The following is a 24,933-nucleotide window of genomic DNA, read 5'->3' as shown; positions in this document are numbered from 1 at the left end:
TGGGTATCCAATTTTCAACGTGTTCCGAAATATAGTTTTGTCACAAGAATTTTTCAAAGTTGTGTCATTTTGTCTATATGAATGTCGGTAAATTCGTATGATCGAGCACACCGACATGTATATCGTTGGGACAACTCGATATAATGTAATCAATATACCTGAAAGATTACCTAATGTGAAGTTTATCAAAATTATCATAACATAATTGATCAACACATTATGTTTGAACAACATAAGTCCTACAATATAAGATTTTAAAGGTGCATATTATTTACATTCAACGTTTTTATTGGATATTTTTTAACTACAATGTAACCTCGAAGTTCAACGTTGATAGTAAAAAAAAATCCCAGAAAATTTTTGAATGATATTGTAAATGATATGAACCTTCGAATTCTTATAATATCGGAATAGAAAATATGTGATCCGAATTAACCATGCACGTGTGCTACAGAAGATTATGAACTTTTATGATGTAAAAGGGGGTAAGGGTTTTTCTTAAACAATATTATAATCCCAAATTTAATGATTTTTTTTTATCCCCCCCCGTATTACATGTATTGGTTTAAACCTAAAGGATTCTTAATAACTGTCTAAAAGGGGTCCTCTCCAGTCTTGAATCAGTGATTTTGTTTATCATAAACAAAATATTGTCTCACACTGAGAGGGGCAGCCGGGCAACCTGCACAGCCCAGCTTGTCAAAACAATTAAGATTTACAAAACTTTACAAACAAAAACCATCAGTTGGGCAATCTTACTGGAATCTGATTATCTCTACTGATAAATAATGCAACACTAATGGCAAATTTAAGTTTTGGAATGATTTTATTCATAAAAGAATGTTTCTCATTGGTATACATTTCTATGCTCTTGTCTTTTCGGAGTTTATATTGGAAATTAAAAATTGCTGCATGAAAGACCCTAGCTCCACATTCCTATGCATATGATTGTCATATGTACGAGAATCATTCCATAAAATATCCGTTTGATATCCTTTCAATGCATGACACTGTCTAGTGGGTTTTCTGCCTTAATTACAAGGAAAACCTGGTTAAACTTGTGCCAAATCAAACACTTGAATCTTACATCGCTATTGATGTCAAGCAATTATTTAAAGGGCCATCCGGAACTGTTGGTTTTTATGACAGTCTTCCTTCCATACAGACCGTCGCTGCAAAATAACTTGAATATTCAATTAGATGATTATAATATTGTTTGGCAATCCAAAGAGAACCTGAAAATATCAGACCACAATTAACAGAGACTCCAAAAAAAGCCAATTTTACTTTACAATGAAATTGGAAAAGTAGTTAGTTGCATGTCAAATCATCTTTTGGCTGTCGACAACAAATAAATAAAATCTAAATTTCGTAGCATTTTACCCCCCCCCCCCCTTCCTCTTTTTACTGAATTTGTTCAAGGTATGGTGGTTTTACCCCTTTTCAGATTTCAGTATGTCGTGTTGTATATCTTTTATAAACTAGATGAATTTCAAGCAAGTTTCTACGATATTCTATATCATTTGACAAAATACTATGTATCTGAATTAAATTGTTTACTATTTGAAAAAGCGCATCTTCTTTTACTTTAATTTACTTCCCCTTTATTTCACATAGCAACAAATATTAAAGACTGCCAGATTTGACTGCATATCAATTTTTTCCCCCCAAAAAAATATATGTCAAGCAGCATAATTATCTTTACAAATTGGGAGAAAATCAAGATGTTCCGACTATAGGTTAGTATTAAAAAAAATTAATGAAAGGATGGCATGATTACATGTTTGAACCCTGACGACACTTTAAATCGAAAATTCACTTATTTACCTATCATATGCAGATACGATGATGTGATAAACTCAACAATTAATAATCTACCTGGTGCATTATAATATTCACATTACGTTGACACGTCTTAGTTCGTCTGTGTTAGCTCATTTCAAGCCCGTAAACAATGTACACCATTTTCCGCTGTTCTTTACCAATTACCTCTAGTCACAGAGTCAGAAGAGCGCACTGTTTACAGGGGAGATAATATTTTGTCACCGGTTCACACACTGGTAAGGCCTTCAATCGTTTAAGTTGTTCTTGTTTGTTCTCGAGGTAAATGTTATGTAAATTTACGAAAAGATGATTTCAGATTTCCAATTGTGAACTTTCCATTTCTAAGTAGCAACATTCCAGTAGCACCTGCATACGGTGTAAATACATGTATCTCCCAATTAATACGATATTCCCGTGCTTGCATTACCTATCATGATTTTTCTTGATAGCGGGTTGTTGCGCTCAATGAACCTATGAAATCAAAAGTTCCAAATGGTGAAGTTGAAATCATCTCTTCGTAAATTGTACGGACGACATCCCGAATTGGTTGACCGTTATGAAATAACCGTTTCACAAATGATATCGGATATGTTCCTTACGTCGTAACTACAATCCCATTGTCTTTCGTAAATGTGACCTACCGAATTAGATTATTAACCGGATTTGTTATCTCATAAGCAACACGACGGGTGCATCATGTGGAGCAGGGTATGCTTACCCTTCCGGAGCACATAAGATCACCCTTAGTTTTTGGTGGGGTTGTATTGTTTGTTCTTTAGTTTTCTAGCTTGTATCATGTGAACTATTGTTTGTCTGTTTGTTCTGTTAATTTTAGCTATGACGTTATCAGTTTATTTTCGATTTATGGGTTTAACTGTCCATCTGGTATCATTCGTCCCTCTTTTATGTTGTCAGCATACATTTTGTAAAATAGGACTACTAACACAAAGGTTTCTTACCGGGATGAAAATTTCAGGGAGTGAATTTCATTGCGAGTACGGTCTTGAAGAACTTATAGAAACGATGATAGTTCGTCGGAAGGGGACGATAAATAGCTGCCCCGTGTTAAGAGAGAGCCACATCTCTTGCACGTAAAAGAACCCTTATAGATTTCGTAAAAGAGCAGATTAATGACACTACAAGGCAGCACTCGCACTCGCAAAGTTGGAAGGGATAAATATAAGTTGCAATTACTTGTTTCCTAATCCACTATAAATAAATATGTTTAAACTAAAACAGAAATGATGAGAACCTATATGTTTATACTTATTATAAATGTGGTCACAGACCAGTGTGAATAGTACTTTTTTTATTTTTATTGTTGGTGCGTCTCAATATTCAATATTCAATATATGGTTATAATGTTAAGTACTGTTTTGTAAAGGAATATCGTTTTTTTAGTTATATCGATTTCAAACATGATTTTGTAAACTGTAGTTGCAAGATAACATAATTTTGTTTTGATTTACGAGATGGTGTTATATATTTAGATATACGTGTTTATGTTTTATATATGTTTCATTCAGTTTATATGTGAAATGGAATTGTACAAATGATGACCGGAAACGCCTATTTAGTTTACGCTCTCTCTGTTATTAAATGTCGTAACCTAAGACGTGTTTTTTTCGAGCTAGTCCCAACTCAAAACTAAAGTTCAAAGACAAGGCCCATATCGTCACCATGGTATCTTAGAAATTGTATGTATAACGCTATGATTTATTGTATGTCACTCTCGTGGTTATTTCCTATACCATTTAGCAATAGGCTACACACTGCCAACTAGTATTAAATTACCTTGGTATCATTATTGGAAAAAAATATTTTTAGTAAGTATAAGATGTCTTTGTTTTATTCTTCAGGAGGCCTCGATAGACCGCGAACGACAGTCCTCAACATTGTTGTAGTTAAAGAAGTGAGCAGAAGTAAACCGCAATGCGACAACATTTTACCCTTTAGTGGGAGAGGGGAGGCAACTGCCTTAGTCTGCCATCGCCCCCTCTTTCTCGCATAACATATGTATAACAAAACATTTAAATATCATCACTTTGTCTTCTTTAAACCTATTTGATGAGTATTCATTGAAGAAAGAAATTTATACATGTAACAAGCGATATAATGGTTATTTTGCATTCGATGATTTCTGTGTATTCATCATGTTTATAGATCGGTTAAAAACCCAAAACGAATATTACATAATGGAAATCTAGGCAACAGCAACATATCGGAATGCCCTCAGGGTCATCAGCTGTAAAAATCACAGCAAACGATACATGCTCAGTATCAACTTAACTAAATACTATGTCTAGGCCTATCAATAAATACTAAAATATTATATATAGCCGATAGCCCAGCAATACTGGTGGACCCCATATTTTATTAATATAAATATGATATATATACACAATATACATGAAGCATAAGTATCAATGCACTATGAATAAACTTTTATAAGGAATTCTTTAGAAAAACCAGTAAATTGTGTTCAAAAATATGGGCTCTGTCATCAACGATCCCGCCGGCCAGGAAAAACCAACAAAAACGAGTTACCTCGGTTCAAACTCCATTTAAACTGCAGTCAAAAGACTACATTTTAAATAAAGTGGAAAATTTTGGAAACCTGTGTCCAAACCCAAATGCTCGGAAGACCGTATCGAGAGGTTCACTTAGACTGTCTATACTGAATAAATATACAATATGAAATAATAAATCAAGATACTATATAGTAAAATATAAATCCCTACTAAATACAAATTAGAATAACAATTCAATTGAAAATGAAATTTATTTCACTGTTGTCCAGTCTGATGCTTGGCTAGAAGTGACCAACAAGGGAAAATGTTCCCGCTAAATTCCAGTATCACGTGATACATGTATGTATATGTCGTGTACAAGTTGCGATTTTGTACATGTTATAACCTGTACAAAATATTGCTTAAAAATGGTTTTAACTTTTACAAAATCAAAAAATGAGGATATGTATTTATTATCGCAACAGATGTTATTAACCTCAATAATATTTTCATATTTTTTTTATTAATCCTTCATGTTAGTGTGTTTTGTCCTATAAAGATACAGTTAATGTCCAGGAGTCGGTTTTACGAAGCATTCCTAAGACCTGTCATAAGATATTTCTTAACGACATGTCTTATGATCCTCTTATGACAATCTATGGAATATCTTTATTTGATGAATTATAATTGTGAGTGTCCACTTTGAAGGCAATAGTAAAATACTTTCATTCTAGTTGACCCTAAAAGACATAAGATGATGGCCAGGATAGACGTGTCTACAAATAAAATTGGGAATGGAAATGGGGTATATGTCTAAAAGACAACAACCCGCCCATGGAGCAGACAACATCCAAAGGCCACAAATACATGCTTTCAAAGTAGAGGATATATATTTAAAACAACAAAATGACATTCGCCTCATGCAATGATTTTATAGTTTATAAAAAAAATGAGTTATAAATTTACATTAGCCATGCAGGCCAAAAATGTTGAAGAGTAGATCCAAAGATATTGATAATGAAGCGTGGTCTGATGAAAACTATTTCAGCTCTCTCTTGCTTTTAAATAGTAAGCATACAAGACATTGTTTTAGTCTTAACATGCTATAAAACGAGAGGGAGGAGTATTACCCAAAATTATTAGGCAAATTGATCTTAATGTTTTTGGAAGATTTGAGTAACTAGTATCTAATGTAATTCTCATTGAGGAAATGCAAGCTTTCAGTAAATAGTGTCACACTTATTTAAGCCATGATGGACTGCATAAAACATACAATTACATGAAAACTCATTTTGCCAACATAAGTCAAGAAACATATATTTCTGAAACTTTGTGATCATTGTCCTCTACAGAACCAGACATGTTCTGGCCTATTTATTGTTGTTCTTTATGCATTGGTGAATTTAAATGTATATTTTACTTCATTAAGGTTTATCTTTAATGTTGTACAAGTTAACACCATTTTTAAGCAATATGTTGTACAGGTTATAACATGTATGAGGTACTTTTGTACATGTTATAACTTGTATTTTTGCATTATACAAGTTATAAAATGTAAAAAAAAAATGTACATGTTATAACATCAAGATTATAAAAAACCGGTTTTTTTCTAAAGTGAACATTGATTGGTTAAATATTTCTCAGTGTGTTTGAATTTGTTTGATAGCCTTTTGGTCATGACTGTTTGTCTCTAATATTTAATTAACTGTGCATTATTTTGTATTCAGATATCGCAGATCAAATTTATTCGTTCTTTGTGTAATCATACGTTTTTTGATTGAGTTAAGTCTGCTAATTGATATTTTATCGTATGTTTTTGTGATGTTATGCTATTGTTTCAGAAAAAGGGAGAAGGTTTGGGCCCATTAAAACGTTCAATCCCGCTGCTAATGTTTGCACCTGTCCTAAGTCAGGAATCTGATGTACAGTAGTTGTCGTTTGTTTATGTAATATATACGTGTTTCTCGTTTCTCGTTTTGTTTATATAGATTAGACCGTTGGTTTTCCCGTTTGAATGGTTTTACACTAGTAATTTTGGGGCCCTTTATAGCTTGTTGTTCGGTGTGAGCCAAGGCTCCGTGTTGAAGGCCGTACTTTAACCTATAATGGTTTAATTTTTAAATTGTTATTTGGATGGAGAGTTGTCTCATTGGCACTCACACCACATCTTCCTATATCTACAAAATCGCAACTTGTACACGACATATATACGTGTACATACGTACCCGTATCAATAATATTCACTAGTACCGTTAATACAACAATTTCCCACTATACTATCGAACCGTTGGAAATTATAAATATATAATATTTAGTCAGTTGTACAGGTATATTAGTTGCACTAGTTCCCAAATACATTTAGTTTCATTCGTTCCATAATAGTGCCTTCGTAATATTCTTTGTTAATGTAGCTTTCTTGTAATGAAAGTTCTGCTGGCTTCCAATCCGAATTTGGTTTAAGGGAGTAAATGAATTTCTGCAAGAAAAAAGGTTTTTAATTTCTGAGAGATAGAATATGCTGTATATATTGAATAAGTAGTTTGTTGTCAATATAATGTAAGCAAGTTAAAGGTAAAAAGTTACTCACGATATATAATGAGTACTACATGACTGAATGTTACAAGGTACGATACAAGTCAAATTTCTTTGGAAAATAAGCTTTGCAACAACGATCTATGTGCCGATTTGAATCATGAACTGGAAATTTTCATTACTTAGAAAACAAAACTAGTATTATACTTATTTGTAGGGACTATATGTGTTTGCGACTTCATTTGCACTACTCAAAATAGAATTTTTGAAAGCTAAAAAAAGATTTTAAGTACCAGCCCTTTCAATTCAACTTTGTAATCATTTGTAACGGCAGATTGTCGAATTTCATGTACCCAGACGCATCAAAAAAGTTTCTCATTTCAGTAAATTTTCACACATTTAACTGATAATACAATCAGACACAAATGTTATATTTCCGTGACAATGCATGCTTGCAGGCGTTATTTTGCAATCGAAAATGTCGCGAAAGATGAATCGCTCGCGAAAATTAGTTGGTTTACCTCTTTTAATGTGTGACCCGGAGCCATCTTTATAGATCGGATAGCAAACACTGGAATAGGTATCAATGGTAACAATGACAATATAAATCCGAAAGCAATGGCGGAATTTGGATACTGGTAGTCACCATGAGTTGGAGCCTTATAACTCATCATGCCACTGATAAAAATTGTCTGCAAAGATCATAATTAAATGTTGTAGAATGAGTTTGTTTATAAGTTTAAACATATTTATTTTGAGTGGATTGGGAAACAAGTTTTGCAGCTTAAGTTTATCATTTCCACTTTGTTGGTGTGGTAATAATTGGTTTGTTAATTCTTTAATCTGTCAAATACTGACAGAAATTTAAAACAAAAAATCTTGAGTAAGCCCCTATACAGGTATCCAACGCCCATAAATTATCACTGAACAGACAAAATATCACCATATAAGTAAGTTTGGAGACTAATAACCCAAACAAACTATATTGATGAAATTTTCTTGTGAATATACACATCTATATATTGTGTCCTCAATTACTAATGAGTTTCGTGAAATTTTCTTGTGTGTTGTCAGAGAAGTTGCGCTGACAAAATCATGAAAATGTTGCAATAGTATATAGGTCAATAGCCTACTTCCAAAGGGGTACAACTCTGATAATCACATTTGACTATGGTTTACTGTCAACTGTGCACGTCTATCATATTAATATGTTATTTACAAAAGTTTTATCTAATTCTGATGTGTGGTTTTCAATGCTTATGTTGGTACTGGCAACATATCAATAATACGTTGAATTAAAAAACTTTGTCGTCTGTATGTGATTTCTTATTCTTCGGACATGTAGGACAGACGCAAGGAATTTACCAGTGTTGACTGTACTAGATTCAATGGCTGATCCCATTTCTCGGTGGGGTTTTGGTATAACTCAAAAACATATTTTTTTCGTCAATCAACATATTTTTAAGTGCGTTTAACCCGTGAATGTTTGTCTCTGCTCATTTTATTTGACGTAGATAGTTCGGGTGTATTACAGTAATGTTGCGCTTATTTTTACTTCATGTCATAGTCTTACCAGAAGTAGTAAAGGTGCAATAAAACAAATACATATCCTGAAATATATCGGAATTCCTTGTCCATTCATCATCTCAAAATCTTTGGAAAGCTTATTTGTACCTGAAAAAAGACTAAGTTTATAGTAAACGTCATGTACTTTGAATAGAACACAGGAGAGACTGTTGATGTTTTACCTTTCATTTAGATTTTTCGGAACTCGTATAGAAATAATCATTCATTTTGATATGTGGGTATAACTTTACTCGAAATATTAGGAAAATTAGGAAAATTAGTAGCCGTTCCTACTATTCCAGATGGAAGTGTTTTCAGCTTAATCTTTCATTGAGATTTGGAAGAAAAGGTCAGGAGAGGAGTTGTTATTAAAAAATGACAGGATGAAAATTCATGTTGGGATAAACTAATAAAAAGTATACATGTAGGACCGAATAGAGTGATAAATAAAAAGCCTGAGAGATTACAACTTTGAATAAAAATGTAGCATAAGACTTTTCATCCTAGAATCTATACCATCAATATTTTCTAAATCTGTTGAAATTTCGCTTTTTAACCAATTTTCAAGCGTATTAAACTTGGTTACATTCATCTCTTCAAAAATCGAAAGCAGTATTATGTAAGAAGAAAAAAAAACCACATGAAGCCGCCATAAATGAAAATGTATCTGGTGTGAAATAAATTCAAGGCAAATTGTACAATTTTCAAAACTAACGTACATTTGTTTATCATATTTAGAAATGTGGAGAAAACACTTACCATAAATCCATCCAAACACAATACACTCGATCATTCCAATAAATGGCAGAGAAAAGGAACAATACCAGTCCATTATTTGAAATAAGTAGATCCCTGACTTAGAAAATAAACAAAATTATATCAGTTTGACCCACAATTAATTGTCTTTCATTTGATGCCCGTATCTTGACCTCTAGGTGCATTTTAGTTTATTGAGAGGCACTGCCTCATTGACAAAAATGTCATTTTTTTAATTTGGCTATTTTTCAAGTCCTAAGCTTTTCTGTTTTATCATATCGTTCACGTTTTTATTTAATTTCTTCGGTTTTTAACTCTTTTTTTTCCCCGCGAAAACATCACTGAAAGGACATACATTGACAAATTGCGCTTCTAGTGCATTACATTTGTACGGTGTATGTTATTAATGTCGGTATACATTGTAGATTAAAATGTTGTCGTGTCCTGTATTGTTTCATATATGTAGTCTCGACATTTTAAACATGTTTCTTCTGTGTATGAACTTTATTGTCAAAATATGAAAGTATGAAACTCATCATATACTAAAATCAAAATTGTATACGCAAGACGCATAAAGGACGCGCTAATTAAAAAAGACATAAAACAGAGTACGGAACTGAAGAGCATATTTGAGTTAACGATTACCTGGAAACAGAAAATTATTCCAGACAATGTAAAGAAACAACACAATACAATGATCACAATTGTTCTTTTCCTCAATAAAGAAGGCCAGATGTCAATAGCTGCTATTACAACGCACTCAAAACTACCAAACTGAAAAAAAGAGTAAATAATCAATTTGTCTTGCAGATTGTAGAAGTGATCAATAGTCTTTAAGGTACATTGTAAATATCTTAAACTTGACATCTCCGAACGGAAAATCCCTAATTGACAATCCAAATTCGACATTCCGCTTAACGTTTGTGCTAGAGACGTGGTACTTTATAGCATTAATTTATTTTAATACGCATATTCTTTGTGTAACATTTTTTTTTATATACAAAGGTTATAAATCAGTATGTAGAGTGGACCATGCCATGCCACAGTTATCGGTTTATGGTGAGTACTATTATGTTAAGTATGATAAATGAATGTTTCTTTATACTCTTAAGATTAGTTATATAAATAATAATAATAATAAATTATTTTATTAAAGTGTCACGTATTGATTAACATCTGAACAATATACAGTAAAACATATACAATATTTAAAATAATCAACACCCAGCCAAACAAATTGACTTATGAGACACTGTAAAAATATATTACAAAGTTATAAACATGTATACTAATAACCATTTTCATTTCATTGAATTGTTTCATCAAAATTCTTTTTAAAATTCTGGGTAAAAAAACAAACTTTCAGGTTTAGAATAAAATGTAAAATGAAAAAGAAAAAAAAGTAAAATATTAAAAATATTTGATTGACAGAGTATTTTCATGATAAAAATTCATAGACAAGTAAGTTAAATACTAAACAAGATTAATAAGTTAATAAAAATATGCTGTTTACTTTTGAATAAAAATTCTTCGATAAAAGGTTGTTTACAAAAGTTTTAGATCAGATATCTACATACAGTTTCCTTCGAGTGAAAAATTTATGCAGTTGTTTACATAATAGTTTTTGAATCGTATCACAATTCATTATTTCAATAAATTTTTCGTCCATACTAATATTTTGAAAGTTAACAATATGTTTTGAAGCTTCATAAAAAATGTCAAATCTTAAATCACTGTACAAGTCACATTTCATTAGAAAATGTTTTTCGGTTTCAACTTCGCTTAAATTACAGAATTGACAAAGTCTGTTTTGAACTGGTACTGGCGGCCTGGAGTAACGTCCTGTTTCAAGCGCTAACGGTAGCGAACCCGCGCGGAACATAGCCATAAGTCTTCTTTGCGATTTTGGTAAATTTTGCCGAACATATGGTCCCACAGATACATTGTTTTTGTAGAGTCTGTATGTGCGCAGTTTATTGCCGTTTATCTCGTTGGCTTTGTCATTGAATAAATCTTTTTTCCACTCCTGATTGTCTAATTCTAAGAGTTTTTCATTTGCAATTTTCATCACTATTTTAGTATATATCACGGCGATTGAACATGCGATACGGTGTTAAATTTGCGTTCAATCAATTCTTCCTTGAATACACATGGCAATTTGCGATTAGGCATATTTATAAATCGTTGACCAGAAATATAATTTCTCAATTATTTGAAAATTCCACTTATTTTTAAATACTTACTCTTGAATCAAGGGCTAAACTAAGCAGCATGATAAAGAATAAAATTGTCCAGATGTTTTGTCCTGGAAGATGGGCTAGAGCCTCTGGATACGCAACAAAACCGAGTCCAGGACCTAATAAATATTGCATGTAATTAATAACCGTTGTTAACGTTAACTCATTTTTATAATCCTTTATTCTTAAAACTGCTTGTGCGTTTTACCCACAAATCATAGAAAAAATGGAGTAAGTCCCAAAACGCAATTGATATTTGAGTCTTATCCACATCTCATCTCTTATCTGGGTGATAATTACATTTTGAAACTTACTCGTAAAAACCTCTACATTACTCAAATTGTTTATTTGGCTTTATACAGTTAATGAAAATAAAAATAAAATCTACATAGACGAATGTTAGTCATCGATATTAGAGCACATTCTTTAAGCAGGTTTACGCCATTTACAAGCATTATTTGTTACTGACTTCTTTCTTATCTTTTTAATAATATCTTCCTTTTTTTTTATTAATTATACCGGAGTGAAGTGTTTTTCTTTTACTGATTTTTATTTGCTTTTTGTATTAATGAATTTCAATTGTATATCATTTAAGACCATATTTTGGCCGAAAATGAATTATGGCTATTCCTCATAATAATAATGTGACCCGCCATGACATTTGCAGGCTAATGGAGGTAGAACGTCATTGTTATTATAAAATTATAAACATGATAAATATCGAGATTCAATGAAAAACGTATTGTGAAGAAGGGATAAACACTTTCATTTGCTTCTCTTTTGCGGACGCCGACCTATATCACGGGTGTAATTCGGTTTATCGAGAGAAATGAGCGTGAAAGAATATCTAACGGCGGTCAAGTATTGAGCGACGATCGTGAAATCTCTGGTAACGGATCGTGAATGACATTTAATGGAAATTCTAGGTCAGAATCTTTAAAAATATCGCTTAATTTTTAAACGCGGAACAAATCCGAATAAAAAAAATTGTCTGTCAAAATGGTTTAACTTCCCCAACATAACTGTGAAATAAGAAAGAGAAATTATGCAGTACTTTATGAAAAAACACAATGGGCGCAATGCATGTATATGCAATTAATTACCTATAACACGCTTTTTGTTACTATAATGGTCATGTTTCAGTTCATCGTGATATATTTGAAATGTAATCTTTGGTGTATCTGATAGTACAGTAAAATTAAGGTATGTTCTTCTCTTAAAAGCATTAATTTGTATAATGATAACCTTGAATTTGTTGAATATCCATCAAACTTGATCGTGAAAGATCAGGCAACGCATTATTTTGATCGTGAAAGATAATGCGTGTCAAGACTTATTACTAGTAATTAGAAATCAGTATTTCTTTTACCATTTGATAAACCTGCAACTGGTTGAAGCCTGTTACTATTTTGATAAGGACAAACATTAAAGCTATGTTTTTTTTATTCAACGCTTTACATCGAAAGTTAAAGAACAACAACTAAAACATCTCTAGATAAGTTTGAAAGATTCAGCTCTGAGAATCGGTCAAGTGCAATTTTGGCAGACTGACACTATATAGCCAATAATATGGATATGCAACGTTTAAACCAAAACGATATCCACCAAACAAAAAATTACAGCAAAACAGCATCTTTCATGAGTAATTTGAGATTGAACGATAACCAAAATTTTGTGCAACAGTACTTTCTTAAGTTATGTATATACAACGCAGATGTGGATTGATTTAACTATATACTACAGACTATAGAATACTAGATCGCAAATGCTGTAATGTCTCGTCTGCTTTACTTATGATAGTTAATTTTATGGAACGTCTATAAAATCAAGGGTTTTACTAGAAGTGTCAAATGCGCTTAATGCGCTTAATGTATTTTTGTCCATCTGATGAAATGAGCCTATTCAATTGATTTTATAGTTCGTTCTTATGTTGAACAGTTATACCACTGTGCCAGACTCGGGGGATGGTTGGGATTCCGCTAACGTGTCTAACCCCGCCACATTATTAATGTATGTGCCTGTCCAAAGTCAGGAGCCTGTAATTCAGTGGTTTTTGTTTGTTTATGTGTTACATATTTGGTTTTCGTTCATTTTGTTTTTAAACAAATAAGGCCGTTAGTTTTCTCGTTTTAATTGTTTTACATTGTCACTATGGGGGCCTTTTATAGCTGACTATGGGGTATGGGCTTTGCTCATTGTTGAAGGCCGCACGGTGACCTATAGTTGTAAATGTCTGTGTCACTTCGGTCTCTTGTGGATAATTGTCTCTTTGGCAATCATACCACATTTTTTTTTAAATTATGATTGTCAATGGTTAATAAAAAGAGTGCAAGGTCAGATGAACCATGACATACAGATCTCTACAAATATCCCGTGGACGAAATAAATGTGTTCCGATCCTTACAGTGCCTTAGAAACTGACAAATATAAAAGTTATGCTGGCCAATTAATTAATTCGAAACATAAGGTCAAAAGTATATGAACCATGACCGACAGCCAGACATAGACATATTACTATCATTCAATATATCAAATACAATTGACGTCATTATGGTCATTTATGAAACATGCAAACAGACCTGACACCTTACACGAAATACCATGGCGCTATAGAATACAGATACATATCCAAAGGCTAGACAACATATGCCGAATGATGCATGACTATGGGTTCAATGTCAGTTGAAGCCTTGCAAAAGTCGAAAATGTACACCTCACAATCATAACAACAGATACTTATCCTAAATCTTAACGAATCCGCGATACGGACTTGACCACAAAAATGAATCTTCATCCATGAAATAAGGCAAATTCGGGGTCAGGTGAATCCTGTCATGACGGACATGTAGTTTATAGGATCCAATATACCAAATGTGGGTATCCTATAACTCGTGATAAGTGAGTACTTCACATAACAATACAAAGCTTCATCCTACAATCATCCAACTATTTTACATTTCATTTTCTGAAAATATTTATACTTTTAAAAGCTTAAACCTATTGAGGATGTTGACCTATATAGCTTTTCTCAATACTAATAACAAATATTAACTATGATATAATTGAAGAACAATTTGAACGCCTTCGTAGCATCATATTTTTCACGATCCTTTTCACGATCTTCAAAACTACGGTACACGATCTTTCACGATCCATAAAATCCTTTTTTGTGTAAATAGTTCTTTATTTACCAAGTTTCAGATTATGTTTATACAAAATAACTATAAGAACCATTTGATTAATTCAAATTGAATGCTCTTATTCGTATTAAAGTAGGTTTTCTAGTCGAATTTGTGAAAAATCATGTTTGTTCACATTTTTTTTTATGTCATTGAAATGTCGAGAAGCAATCTGCCTTTTGTTGTTATGTAATAACTATGTACTTTTAAAACTGGATATTCTCACATACTGATCATAATGTTGAACCATTTTGACAGACAGTTTTATTTTGTCGTAAATTTGTCTGTGTAATTAATCTAATTAGAATATGTATTGACCTTTCATATGTCTTCTCGATTAAATGTCTTTCACAATCCGTTACCAGAACTTTCACGATCGTCGCTCAATACTTGACCGCCGTTAGATATTCTTTCACGCTCATTTCTCTCGATAAACCGAATGACACCCGTTTAATATATATAATATATAAGTTTTGAAAAAGTTTAAGTATTATGTAGACGAAACGCGCGTCGGCGTATAAAATTATAATCCTGGTACTTTTGATAACTATTTAGTTTAAGTAAAAAATATTTGAATCTAGATTTTAAATTGATGTGGTGGCCACTTTCATTTTTGACAAAAACCGTCTGAAAAGTGACACTTTTCGGCATATTTGGTAGATTTTTCATATTTGAGCTTGAATCGGATCGTTTTTAATGACTAAATCAGTTAAAATCTTTGACAAAAACTACTTGATTTAAATAAAATAGACACTTAAGTGTTTAAAAAGTGGTCAAAATCTATCATCAGATGAACCTGAAATATGAGGCCAAATTCAGTCCTTACCGGACCTATTCCTTTTAAACATATTTCAACAAGTTTAAATCATATACATGTTCTAAAATAGAAATATATCCTTAATAAATTCACCGTATCAAATGCATATATGAGAACACTCTAAAATAGAGATAAGGATCAATTTGTTTGCATTGTAGTACATTTAATTCTTTGATATTTTATTCAAATACGTTATTAAAAATCACTAAGAGCCAATAAATACCTAATTTTGTGTTTTATAAATTTGTGCCTTCAATAAATATAAGTTGTCATAGAACAGTCTCATTTTCATACCGGTATTCGAAATGACTCGTTGCTTTTACAACAAATATGTCATAATAACATGACTAGATCTTCTAGATAAATATTCAAAAAGCATATTATAGACAATGTACCCTCCTAAGCCTTGAAGTGGCTAGTCACATATAGTTAACGGCGTTTTTCTCACAATGACTTTCTACCTCCATAAGTCTGGATTTGTCGTGGCTGGTCATAATTTACTAACGCCCATAGACCAGCGGTAGATTACTCAACTTTAGACACATAACCACAGCCTCAAAATTGAATATAAAAAAGTTTCAAATTGAATACACACACGATAGTGCCATGTGGTAAGTTTAATTTAATATTGTTGTAATGTAATATCATGTCGACAAAATATATAGTAAGTAATTTATAAAAAAACTACTGAAATCGAAACATTAAATATATTTACATTAAACAAATTATCATAAGCAAGATAACAATTTTACATTGAATCATGTCTATTCGATTTGGCCCCGTCATGATGAATGTTTTTATCCCATAAAGCGCAGGACAAATAATAACGGTCTATTAAAGGACTATAACTAGAATAAATACATTTTTATCTAATTAAGTTCCATCAAACGACCTTGTCGCTTGGTTGCTGTTCTATATATATCTTTATTCTCATAAACCAAAGTACAACGGTACAGAGACATATACAAATAAATTAACATAGTATAAATTTTAAATACAAATGTAAAATAGAGACATAAAGTGATTACTCAGGAGATTCTAGGCATTTAATAATAATTCTTATAAACTTGCACAGATTTTTCAGTTCAGACGGGTTGCTACTATTCATAAGACCTTGAATTTTAAAATATTCTATTGATGCTTCCTTTACCTTTACGTTTCTTTAGATACCATAGGTGATTCCGCCAGGTAAAAATATTGGGCATTTTTAAACTTCATAAATCAAACAAAATAAGACTTTAGTTAATCCAACAGTACGGGGCGCCGAATGGGACTCTTGTGGTTTTGTACAAAATTCAATTCTGTCATAACAAAATCATTTTTGTCTTACAAAACTATGTGATACAGACTTGTTTCATGATAAACTCAATTTTGTGATGACAAAATTCATTTTTTGTAGACAAAATTCATTTTTTGTAGACAAAATTAATTTTTTGTAGACTAAATTCATTTTTGTAGACAAAATTCAATTTTGTCATGACAAAAGTCAAAAAGGTATGCAAATATAAACTTATTTGCATACAAAATTGACTTTTGTTACCTGACATGGAAATTAAAACACAAAAGTCAATTGTGTGAGCCAAAATTGACTTTTGTGAGACAAAATTGACTTATGTGGGACAAAATTCAATTTTGTCAATTTTGTCTCACAAAAAACGATTTTGTGACGACAAAATTAATTTTTGTGACGACAAAATTAATTTTTGTGACAACAAAATTATTTTTTGTGACGACAAAATTCAATTTTGTGAGAGAGACAAAATTGACAAAATTGAAGTTTATCTCAATTTTTTTAGACAAAATTTGTCTCACAAAAGTCAATTCTGTGACGACAAAATTCACTTGTGTGACGACAAAATTCAATTTTGAGACGACAAAATTGACTTTTGTGAGACAAATTTCACTTTTGTGAGACAAAATTGACTTTTGTGAGACAAAATTGACTTTTGTGGGACAAAATTGACTTTTGTGAGACAAAATTGACTTTTGTGGGACAAAATTGACTTTTGTGAGACAAAATTGACTTTTGTCAGAAAAAATTGAATTTTGTCTCAATTTTGTGAGACTGTGTAACTAAAATGAATTTTGTCATGACGGTAGTGACTTTTGTTCACTGAAAGATAATTTTGTTTGACAAAATTTTAAGTTTAAGTATGTAGCAAATTTTGTTACACTGAACTAATTTTTGTTGACCAAAAGTCACTTTTGTCCGTACAAAATTGAATTTCGAGTACAAAACCACAAGAGTCCCATTCGGCGCCCCGTAAACTGCAAAATAAACGTCAGTTTGTGAATATTTTAAATGATGACCACTTTAATATTAGAATATGTAGTTTAATGTATTATGTACAATGCTCATTACAAGAAACGCAGTGCCGATATAATATAAAAAAGAAGATATGATTGTCAATGAGACAGCTCATCACATGAGACCAAATGACATAGAAATCAACAACTATAGCAGGTTTTAACGTTGAGCAAAGACCATATAGTCAGATAGTTTCTTTTCATTACAGTTATGTCATACCTGACTTTACGACATCTTCGATAGGTATAGAATATTTCTTTGCCAAATATCCTAATACAGAAAATATAACTGCACCGGCTAAGATGCTTGACCCTTCACATACAAAGGTTAGAATACATGTATCTCTGTAATATACAAATGTAAGTATACATGTATCTCTGTAATATACAAATGTAAGTATACATGTATCTCTGTTATATTCAAATGTAAGTATACATGTATCTCTGTAATATACAAATGTAAGTATACATGTATCTCTGTAATATACAAATATAAGTATACATGTATCTCTGTAATATACAAATGTAAGAATACATGTATCTCTGTAATATACAAATGTAAGTATACATGTATCTCTGTAATATACAAATGTAAGTATACATGTATCTCTGTAATATATAAATGTAAGTATACTTGTATCTCTGTTATATACAAAGTTAAAGATACATTTCCAAGTGAATAGATTTGTTTCAAAGAATAATGATTTAGAAAAATGACATAGTTTTAAAAATGCATAAAGTACTACACACATATTTTTAGGAAATTTGGTCCTCAATGCTCTTCAACTTCGTAATTTATTTGGCCTTTTTAACTTTTTTGGATTCGTGCGTCACTGGTGAGTCTTTTGTAGACGAAACGTGCGTCTGGCGTAAATACAAAATTTAGTCCTGGTAACTATGATGAGTTTATCCCCATTTGATTTGTTGGTTGTTGTTAACTGTTAATGAGCACTCCTACGTCAGTAACCCCCTCAGTTATTTTTACTGTATTTGTATTTTTATGTAATATCTGATATTAAAGGTTCTAAAGAGAATTTTAACAATTTAGAATTGCTCCTGTTGTATAGAGATTTGTCTATGAGTGACGACCATCATTTTGTTCAGCGCTTTTTCGTTGGTGTAGACCCAAACTATCCTTATTTTCACAAGGATTATGTAATGTAAAATGGTAAAATTTGAATGTAATTGCATTTGAAGAAACAAGGCAAGAATTATAATCTTCTAATTATGAACGTTTACTAAATAAAAGAACTATTTATGTGAACCAAACGTACTTACCGTAGAGTGTTATTGTGAAATTTATTAAAACTGGAAAATGCATACAGTGCACCATTACTTATGCCCAAGGAATAAAATACTTGAATTGCAGCTGCCACCCATACCTGCAAAAGAGAGGCAACAGATACCAAAGGAAGATTCAAATTCATAAGTCAAAAAAAAAAACAGACAACGCCATAGCTAAAAGATAAAAATACCAACAGAGAAACAAGTTCACACAACATAGAAAAATAAGGACTCAGCAACACGAGCCTTACCACAAAAAAAATGGGGATTATTTTCGGTGTTCCGGAGGGATATATAGGTAGATGCTGCTGCAATTAAAGTAATTAAATATAGAAAGGTAACACGTGAGCTTGATCATTATATGTTATTTGTGCGTGCTGGTATAGCATTTCGTTATTATATGATAATTTTATTGGTTGAATAAAACATCAACAACAATTTATAACTATTTTATAGTATTCACATGTTGTCGAACTTGTTAGGTCCGTATATGGCCTGTTGCAAGGCAATATTTATGTGCCTATCCAATATAAATGCACCCTCATTCTCCAGAAACAGTCCAAATTTCCTCGACCTTTGTTCCGGGCGGATTCTATTACATTCATAACATACCTACTGTGTGTATTGTTAATTTTTTTTCGTCCTTAACATGCGTGTAATGTTTGCCACTGGACGATCAACAACAATCAATCACTCATCGAACTTGGTATGCATTTGCAAGAACCCCAAACTTGTGCATGGCAATTGACAACCCTAGTCAAGTAAGATTGGAGTCGAGCGCAGGTGCGGAGTTCGAATCCAAAACAGCAGACTGACAGGCTAGGGATACAGTTGTTTGACTACTCAGACCACTCAGCCCCCTTTTAGTTAATAATACTTACTTCAAATGTGAAGGCTTTTGCAAAATTTGGTTTAAAAAAGAATATTATGCCATCTACTGAACCGTCAAGAGTAAGTCCATGAACCAAAAATATAAATAGAAGTATATATGGAAGTATTGCTGTCACGTAGACTATCTGCAAGTAGAAAAAATAAATTAAGATCATAATAAGATTAAATCCAATCAGCTCAATATCGTGGTCAGGATATTTTCGTGGTTACCTACAAAGTTAAACAATCTTAACGAACAAAATAATTTACAAAGCTTTGCTTTTTTATGCTTGTTTCTTGATCAAATATTGAATATTAAAAAAAACATTTACGATAAAGACAAAAATATATTTAGTGATTATTTGATTTTTAAACATTCTTTTGATTAAGACAGTATACATGCAATAACAACTATTCTGTAAGTTAAAAGACCAATGACATTTTTGTTTTTACAAACCTTGCCAATGCTTTTAACGCCTTTGATAACACACAGCCCGACAACTAACCAGATAAAAAAGAAACACAACATCAACTTCCAGTTCATAGTACCGAGTTCACCGATCCCAGAAGACATCTGGAGCACATTCTCCCTGCAAAATATGTAAAATGTTAATAACATAATTACTGAACAAGTAGTACGTATTTGAATAGGGGCTAGCTGAAGGACGCCTCCGGGTGCGGGAGTTTCTCGCTGCATTGAAGACCCATTGGTGGCCTTCGGCTGTTGTCTGCTCTATGGTCGGGTTATTGTCTCTTTAATTGACACATTCCTAATTTTTATTCTTAATTGTATGATAACATTTCAAAGATAATAGTAGATATTCTCCTAATGTAGCAACGCAAATCCCATCCACTTTTCTCCAATGTAACTTACATCATCAGACTTGTTACCGGGTTTGTACTTACATGAGCAACACGACAGGTGCAATTTGTGGAGCAGGATCAGGTTTTTATCGACCTTTGAGTTTGAATGTCCCCCTTGTATCATTCGCTTCCCTTCTACAATCCTAGATTACTTATGTTGATTTCAATTCAGTAGTCATGATTAACACGCTTCTAATTTCCCAATTGCATTTCAACTATATTTTACTATGGAGTTGATTTTCTGTTGGTTTTTTTCTTTAAAAAATATGCCTTTTCTATATTATATATAATATTACCGCTCAAACGCTACTTTGTCGGGAATAATTTAAGTTGATTTCAATCACTGGTAAAGTTCTATGACAAAAATATAGACCTAGTAGAAATTACTACTTTTTACTCGTTTGATTGACTGATTGTTGGTTGCTGAACGTCAAGTGATGTACTTGTTTGAAGCAGGATTAATATAAAACCGCTTTCATTCATAACGTCATCGTTACTTACAAAAAATAGGGGGTACCCAGGTTTGAACAAAACATTGAATACGTTAACAAGGTTTTACCCTGTCAACATTTATCATACAAGGTAAATGTCAGGTATTTTACCTCCAAAATTCTTCCGGTGCTGTAATCCAAGATCCATTTGTGGTACAAACAACAGTCGTGTTCACTGAACTTGTATTGTACTGCTTATAACTTAATACAGCATCAGTCTCATTTCTGGTCATGTTTTGGTATTTAGACTGGCATTTATACCCTTGATGCGAAATGCAATTGGGACTGTTCCATTCGTTATCACAGGTTGTCCAGGGAAGGGGACTAACGAATGAGTGTCCAATATAATACAATATCCAGGCGTTGATGATAGTATAAATGACACCATAAAGAAAGATAACTGTTGTCATGGAATATCCTACTCCTAAAATGAAAGATGAGGAATCTTTATCTATCAGTACAGAAGGGGGAGAATCTATCTCCGGACGTCGGGATTTGGCTTTTCAAGTTGCAGGAATATTCGATATATTTAATATTTATCCCCTCGATACACCCTTTCAATATAAACCAAAAAAATCATTTTGCTGAGAAGTTCTATGTTAAGGTGTTGCTGAAATAAAAGAGAGAAAAAAACACATTTGAACGATTGTGTTTTTGTTTCGAAGTTGTTTTGTTGTTGTACAAAGTAACATCCTTTAAATGCATTCGTATTGTTGTTGTACAAAGTAACATCCTTTAAATGCATTCGTATACCCATCGGTTAAGGATCTGCTATCCCTTTCGGGGCACCTGCATCAGGCCAGTTCCCCGTTCTTTTATGTGTTCGTGTTGGTCATGCAGTATTGTTGTCTTTGTTGTATTTTTTCATTGTTTTTGTTTTTGTTGTTGGTCTTTTATATAAATATTTTTGTCATGACGTTGTCAGTTTATTTTCGACTAATGAATATGAAGGCCGTATATTGACCAATAATGCTTTACTTTTATAAATTGTTATTTGGATGGAAAGTTGTCTCAAACCACACCATATCTTCCTATCTATGAATTTCCGTTAGATATTTTGTTACTTTCAGTAAGTGGCGCTAATAAGAAATATCAATATTTGTCATAAATAACGACATAAAGCAGTCGCCATTTTACATAATGTAGCAATTTTACCTGACCATATCGGGAAAAAGGTATTTATAGTCGGATCTTAACACGTACGTGTGATTTGTTTAAACCGGTTTTCGATCAAAATATACGAAGAAATGTCAAAATGTTTAGGACTAAATTAAATCCGTATTTCGGTAAGATTGTGCAAGCATACGGTTTTTATTGCGTCTTACACTTTGAGAAGCGAATAATCTGTAACTACTTTGTTCAAATATTCTGTAAAAACGTTAATTTTGAGCTATGAAAGTCAAGTGGCCAGAGAATTTGTCCTGAGGAAGTTTTAAAAAAGTGCAAAAAAATATTTTTACAGTGGGTTATCTTTCATTAGTCTTCACTATCTATAGATTAACAACTTTTGGTTATATTTATAATTCAGAATCATCATTGAAGGTGGAGCGCGATTGCGCAGTTAATTAATTATATGGATGTGCCATTTGTATGATGAGTGACATTCCGTGGTATTATGTGCCAATTCGAAAGAGTTATACGAGAATTGTCTCCCCTTAACATGTTCATTTTTTTATAATTATGTTAAGGTTTCTGATATAATTTTGAATAATTACAAAATGAATCAATGCAATATATTTCAGTTTTTGTTATTGATGTATCAAAACAATTGATGTACGAATATAATTTCATAAATTTGAAACGTTTAAAACTTTTACATACCAATATTAAGAACTTTTTATCATTTTTATAATAGACTATATGAATTAAAATTGCATGAAAATACAAACCTTCATGATTGATTGATTGAAATTAATGATAAAAAAGATTGATTGGGAAATGGGATAATAAAGATAAAAAAAAAACAAATTGGGAAATGAGCCAGAGTTATCTATTTGTTATCTATGTGTGATCACAGAGAGGGACTAGCAAGCAAATTTTGATTGCAGCTAATTAATTGTTAAAGCAATGTTCCACTATAAACGAATGTTATGTTATACAAATATAAGGACTTAGTTAGCTAAATCTACAAATTTTATTTGAAATTATGAATTTTTATTGCAATAGATTAATATGCTACATGATAATGATCAATATTTATTATACCCAATCGGCAATCCTCGGGTGGATCCGCTACTCTCCTTCTAAGTTAGATAAAATGAAGGTACATTTTACGGAATCGACCGAGTTGTTATGAATGGGTCGAAACCGTTAACATTGAAACAATTGTGAAATATGTTTTTGACACTCTGATTGGTCCCAATGTCACGAGAAGCCAGAGATGCTGCAACAAACGTAAGTATCCAAAACGGACATTAGATTTCACAATTAGTCGGTTAATGTTGTTCAGTCATCTATGCTTACCTTTCTGTAAGGGACAGACATTCTGAATTGGTCAATAAATGTGTGTTCGTAACATCTATGTGCTTACCTCATAGTAATGGACAAACAGTCTGAATTTGTCGATTAATGTTGTTCGTATCATCTATGCTTACCTTTCAGTAAGGGACACACATTCTGAATTGGTCAATTAATGTTGTTCGGAACATCTGAGCTTAGCTTTAAGTAATGTGCAAACTTTCTAAATTTGTCGACTAATTTAGTTCGGAACATATATGTTTACCTTTCAGTAATGGACAAACATTAAATACATTTGTACATCCTTTCCCTAAAAACTGCCCAACAGATGCTTCAAGAAAGAAAATCGGCAATGAAAATGTCACTAGACACACGATGTACGGTATTAGAAAGGCACCTGAAATTATATATTTTCAAATATCATGTAACAAATAATATATTGTACTGTTGAAAACGATAAAAACAAGTCGATATTGACCAAACATGATTCGACGAAGAAGAACAGACAAATGAAGATGACTTTATCAAAAGAGGAAAAGACAATGTATTGTTCAAAATGTTCCTCATAAACACTGTTTTTTTTAATCTTACATCTACCACGCTTTATTTTTATAACAAATTTCGTACTAACACTAATGAGTTCAGTTTTCATAATAAAGGAAGACGCTTATCACTTATTGTTTGATTGCAGGTTTGACAATGTGCTATACTCTAACCTCCTCCATTCTTCATGCACACATATGGAAATCGCCACAAGTTACCAAGTCCAACACTCCAACCCATGACTGATAAAATGTAATCCATCTTATGTGTCCATTGCCCTCGATCAATTCCTTCATCAGCAGTAACTGTTGTTGTCTTACTTAACGGCATCTTTACCATCTGTAATATGAATACAAAACAGATGTGTTCTTAAATACATTAAAACAATCAACCCAAATAACCGGAACATGCTTAGAATGAATAAGTATGTAAAAATATACATAATACTATTATACATGCGTACTAAAGTCAGGGTTAACTTTTCCCCCGCAATCAGCCTACTATTGTACAAATAACAGGTATACAAAATATATTTTTACTTAATTCGTAATTGGCCGTTTCAGAATCGAAAGGACTATGGGTAATCGCATTGTTCGTACCCCAAAATGAAAATAACGTTACTACATTGGTTGAATTTCCATTGTTTTGGACGTTTTCAACCAATCACGACGTTTCGGTGTACATTTTTGAAAATAT

General features: G+C 32.2%; 1 protein-coding gene across 1 annotated transcript; it reads right to left on the bottom strand.

The window, feature by feature from the left end:
• Positions 1-6,641: 6,641 nt before the first annotated feature.
• On the bottom strand, positions 6,642-24,573 carry LOC134681886 (sodium- and chloride-dependent glycine transporter 1-like). Its single transcript, XM_063541530.1, has 13 exons — positions 24,411-24,573; positions 23,960-24,091; positions 21,349-21,661; positions 20,340-20,472; positions 19,894-20,028; positions 19,007-19,110; positions 17,949-18,073; positions 11,432-11,544; positions 9,834-9,962; positions 9,192-9,288; positions 8,440-8,540; positions 7,388-7,558; positions 6,642-6,810 (listed from the first exon to the last, which is right to left on the bottom strand). The coding sequence occupies exons 1-13, from the start codon at positions 24,565-24,567 to the stop codon at positions 6,676-6,678; spliced, it is 1,845 nt and encodes a 614-aa protein (XP_063397600.1). The 5' UTR covers positions 24,568-24,573; the 3' UTR covers positions 6,642-6,675.
• Between the last annotated feature and the right edge of the window lie 360 nt (positions 24,574-24,933).

Source organism: Mytilus trossulus, chromosome 8 (assembly GCF_036588685.1).
Source record: "Mytilus trossulus isolate FHL-02 chromosome 8, PNRI_Mtr1.1.1.hap1, whole genome shotgun sequence".
Taxonomy (NCBI): Eukaryota; Metazoa; Mollusca; class Bivalvia; order Mytilida; family Mytilidae; genus Mytilus; species Mytilus trossulus.
Note: the sequence above shows the minus strand (reverse complement) of the source record. Positions and strands in the feature narration are given on the sequence as shown.

What these genes read in the sequence shown, in the direction of transcription:
- LOC134681886 (XM_063541530.1), bottom strand. Translation starts at nt 24,567, where the DNA reads ATGCCGTTAAGTAAGACAACAACAGTTACTGCTGATGAAGGAATTGAT. An exon ending in GCACCGGAAGAATTTTGGAG is followed by an intron (nt 20,473 to 21,348) that starts GTAAAATACCTG and finishes CATATTTTGCAG; the next exon opens with GGAGAATGTGCTCCAGATGT. An exon ending in GTTTAGCCCTTGATTCAAGA is followed by an intron (nt 9,963 to 11,431) that starts GTAAGTATTTAA and finishes TCTTTTTTTCAG; the next exon opens with TTTGGTAGTTTTGAGTGCGT.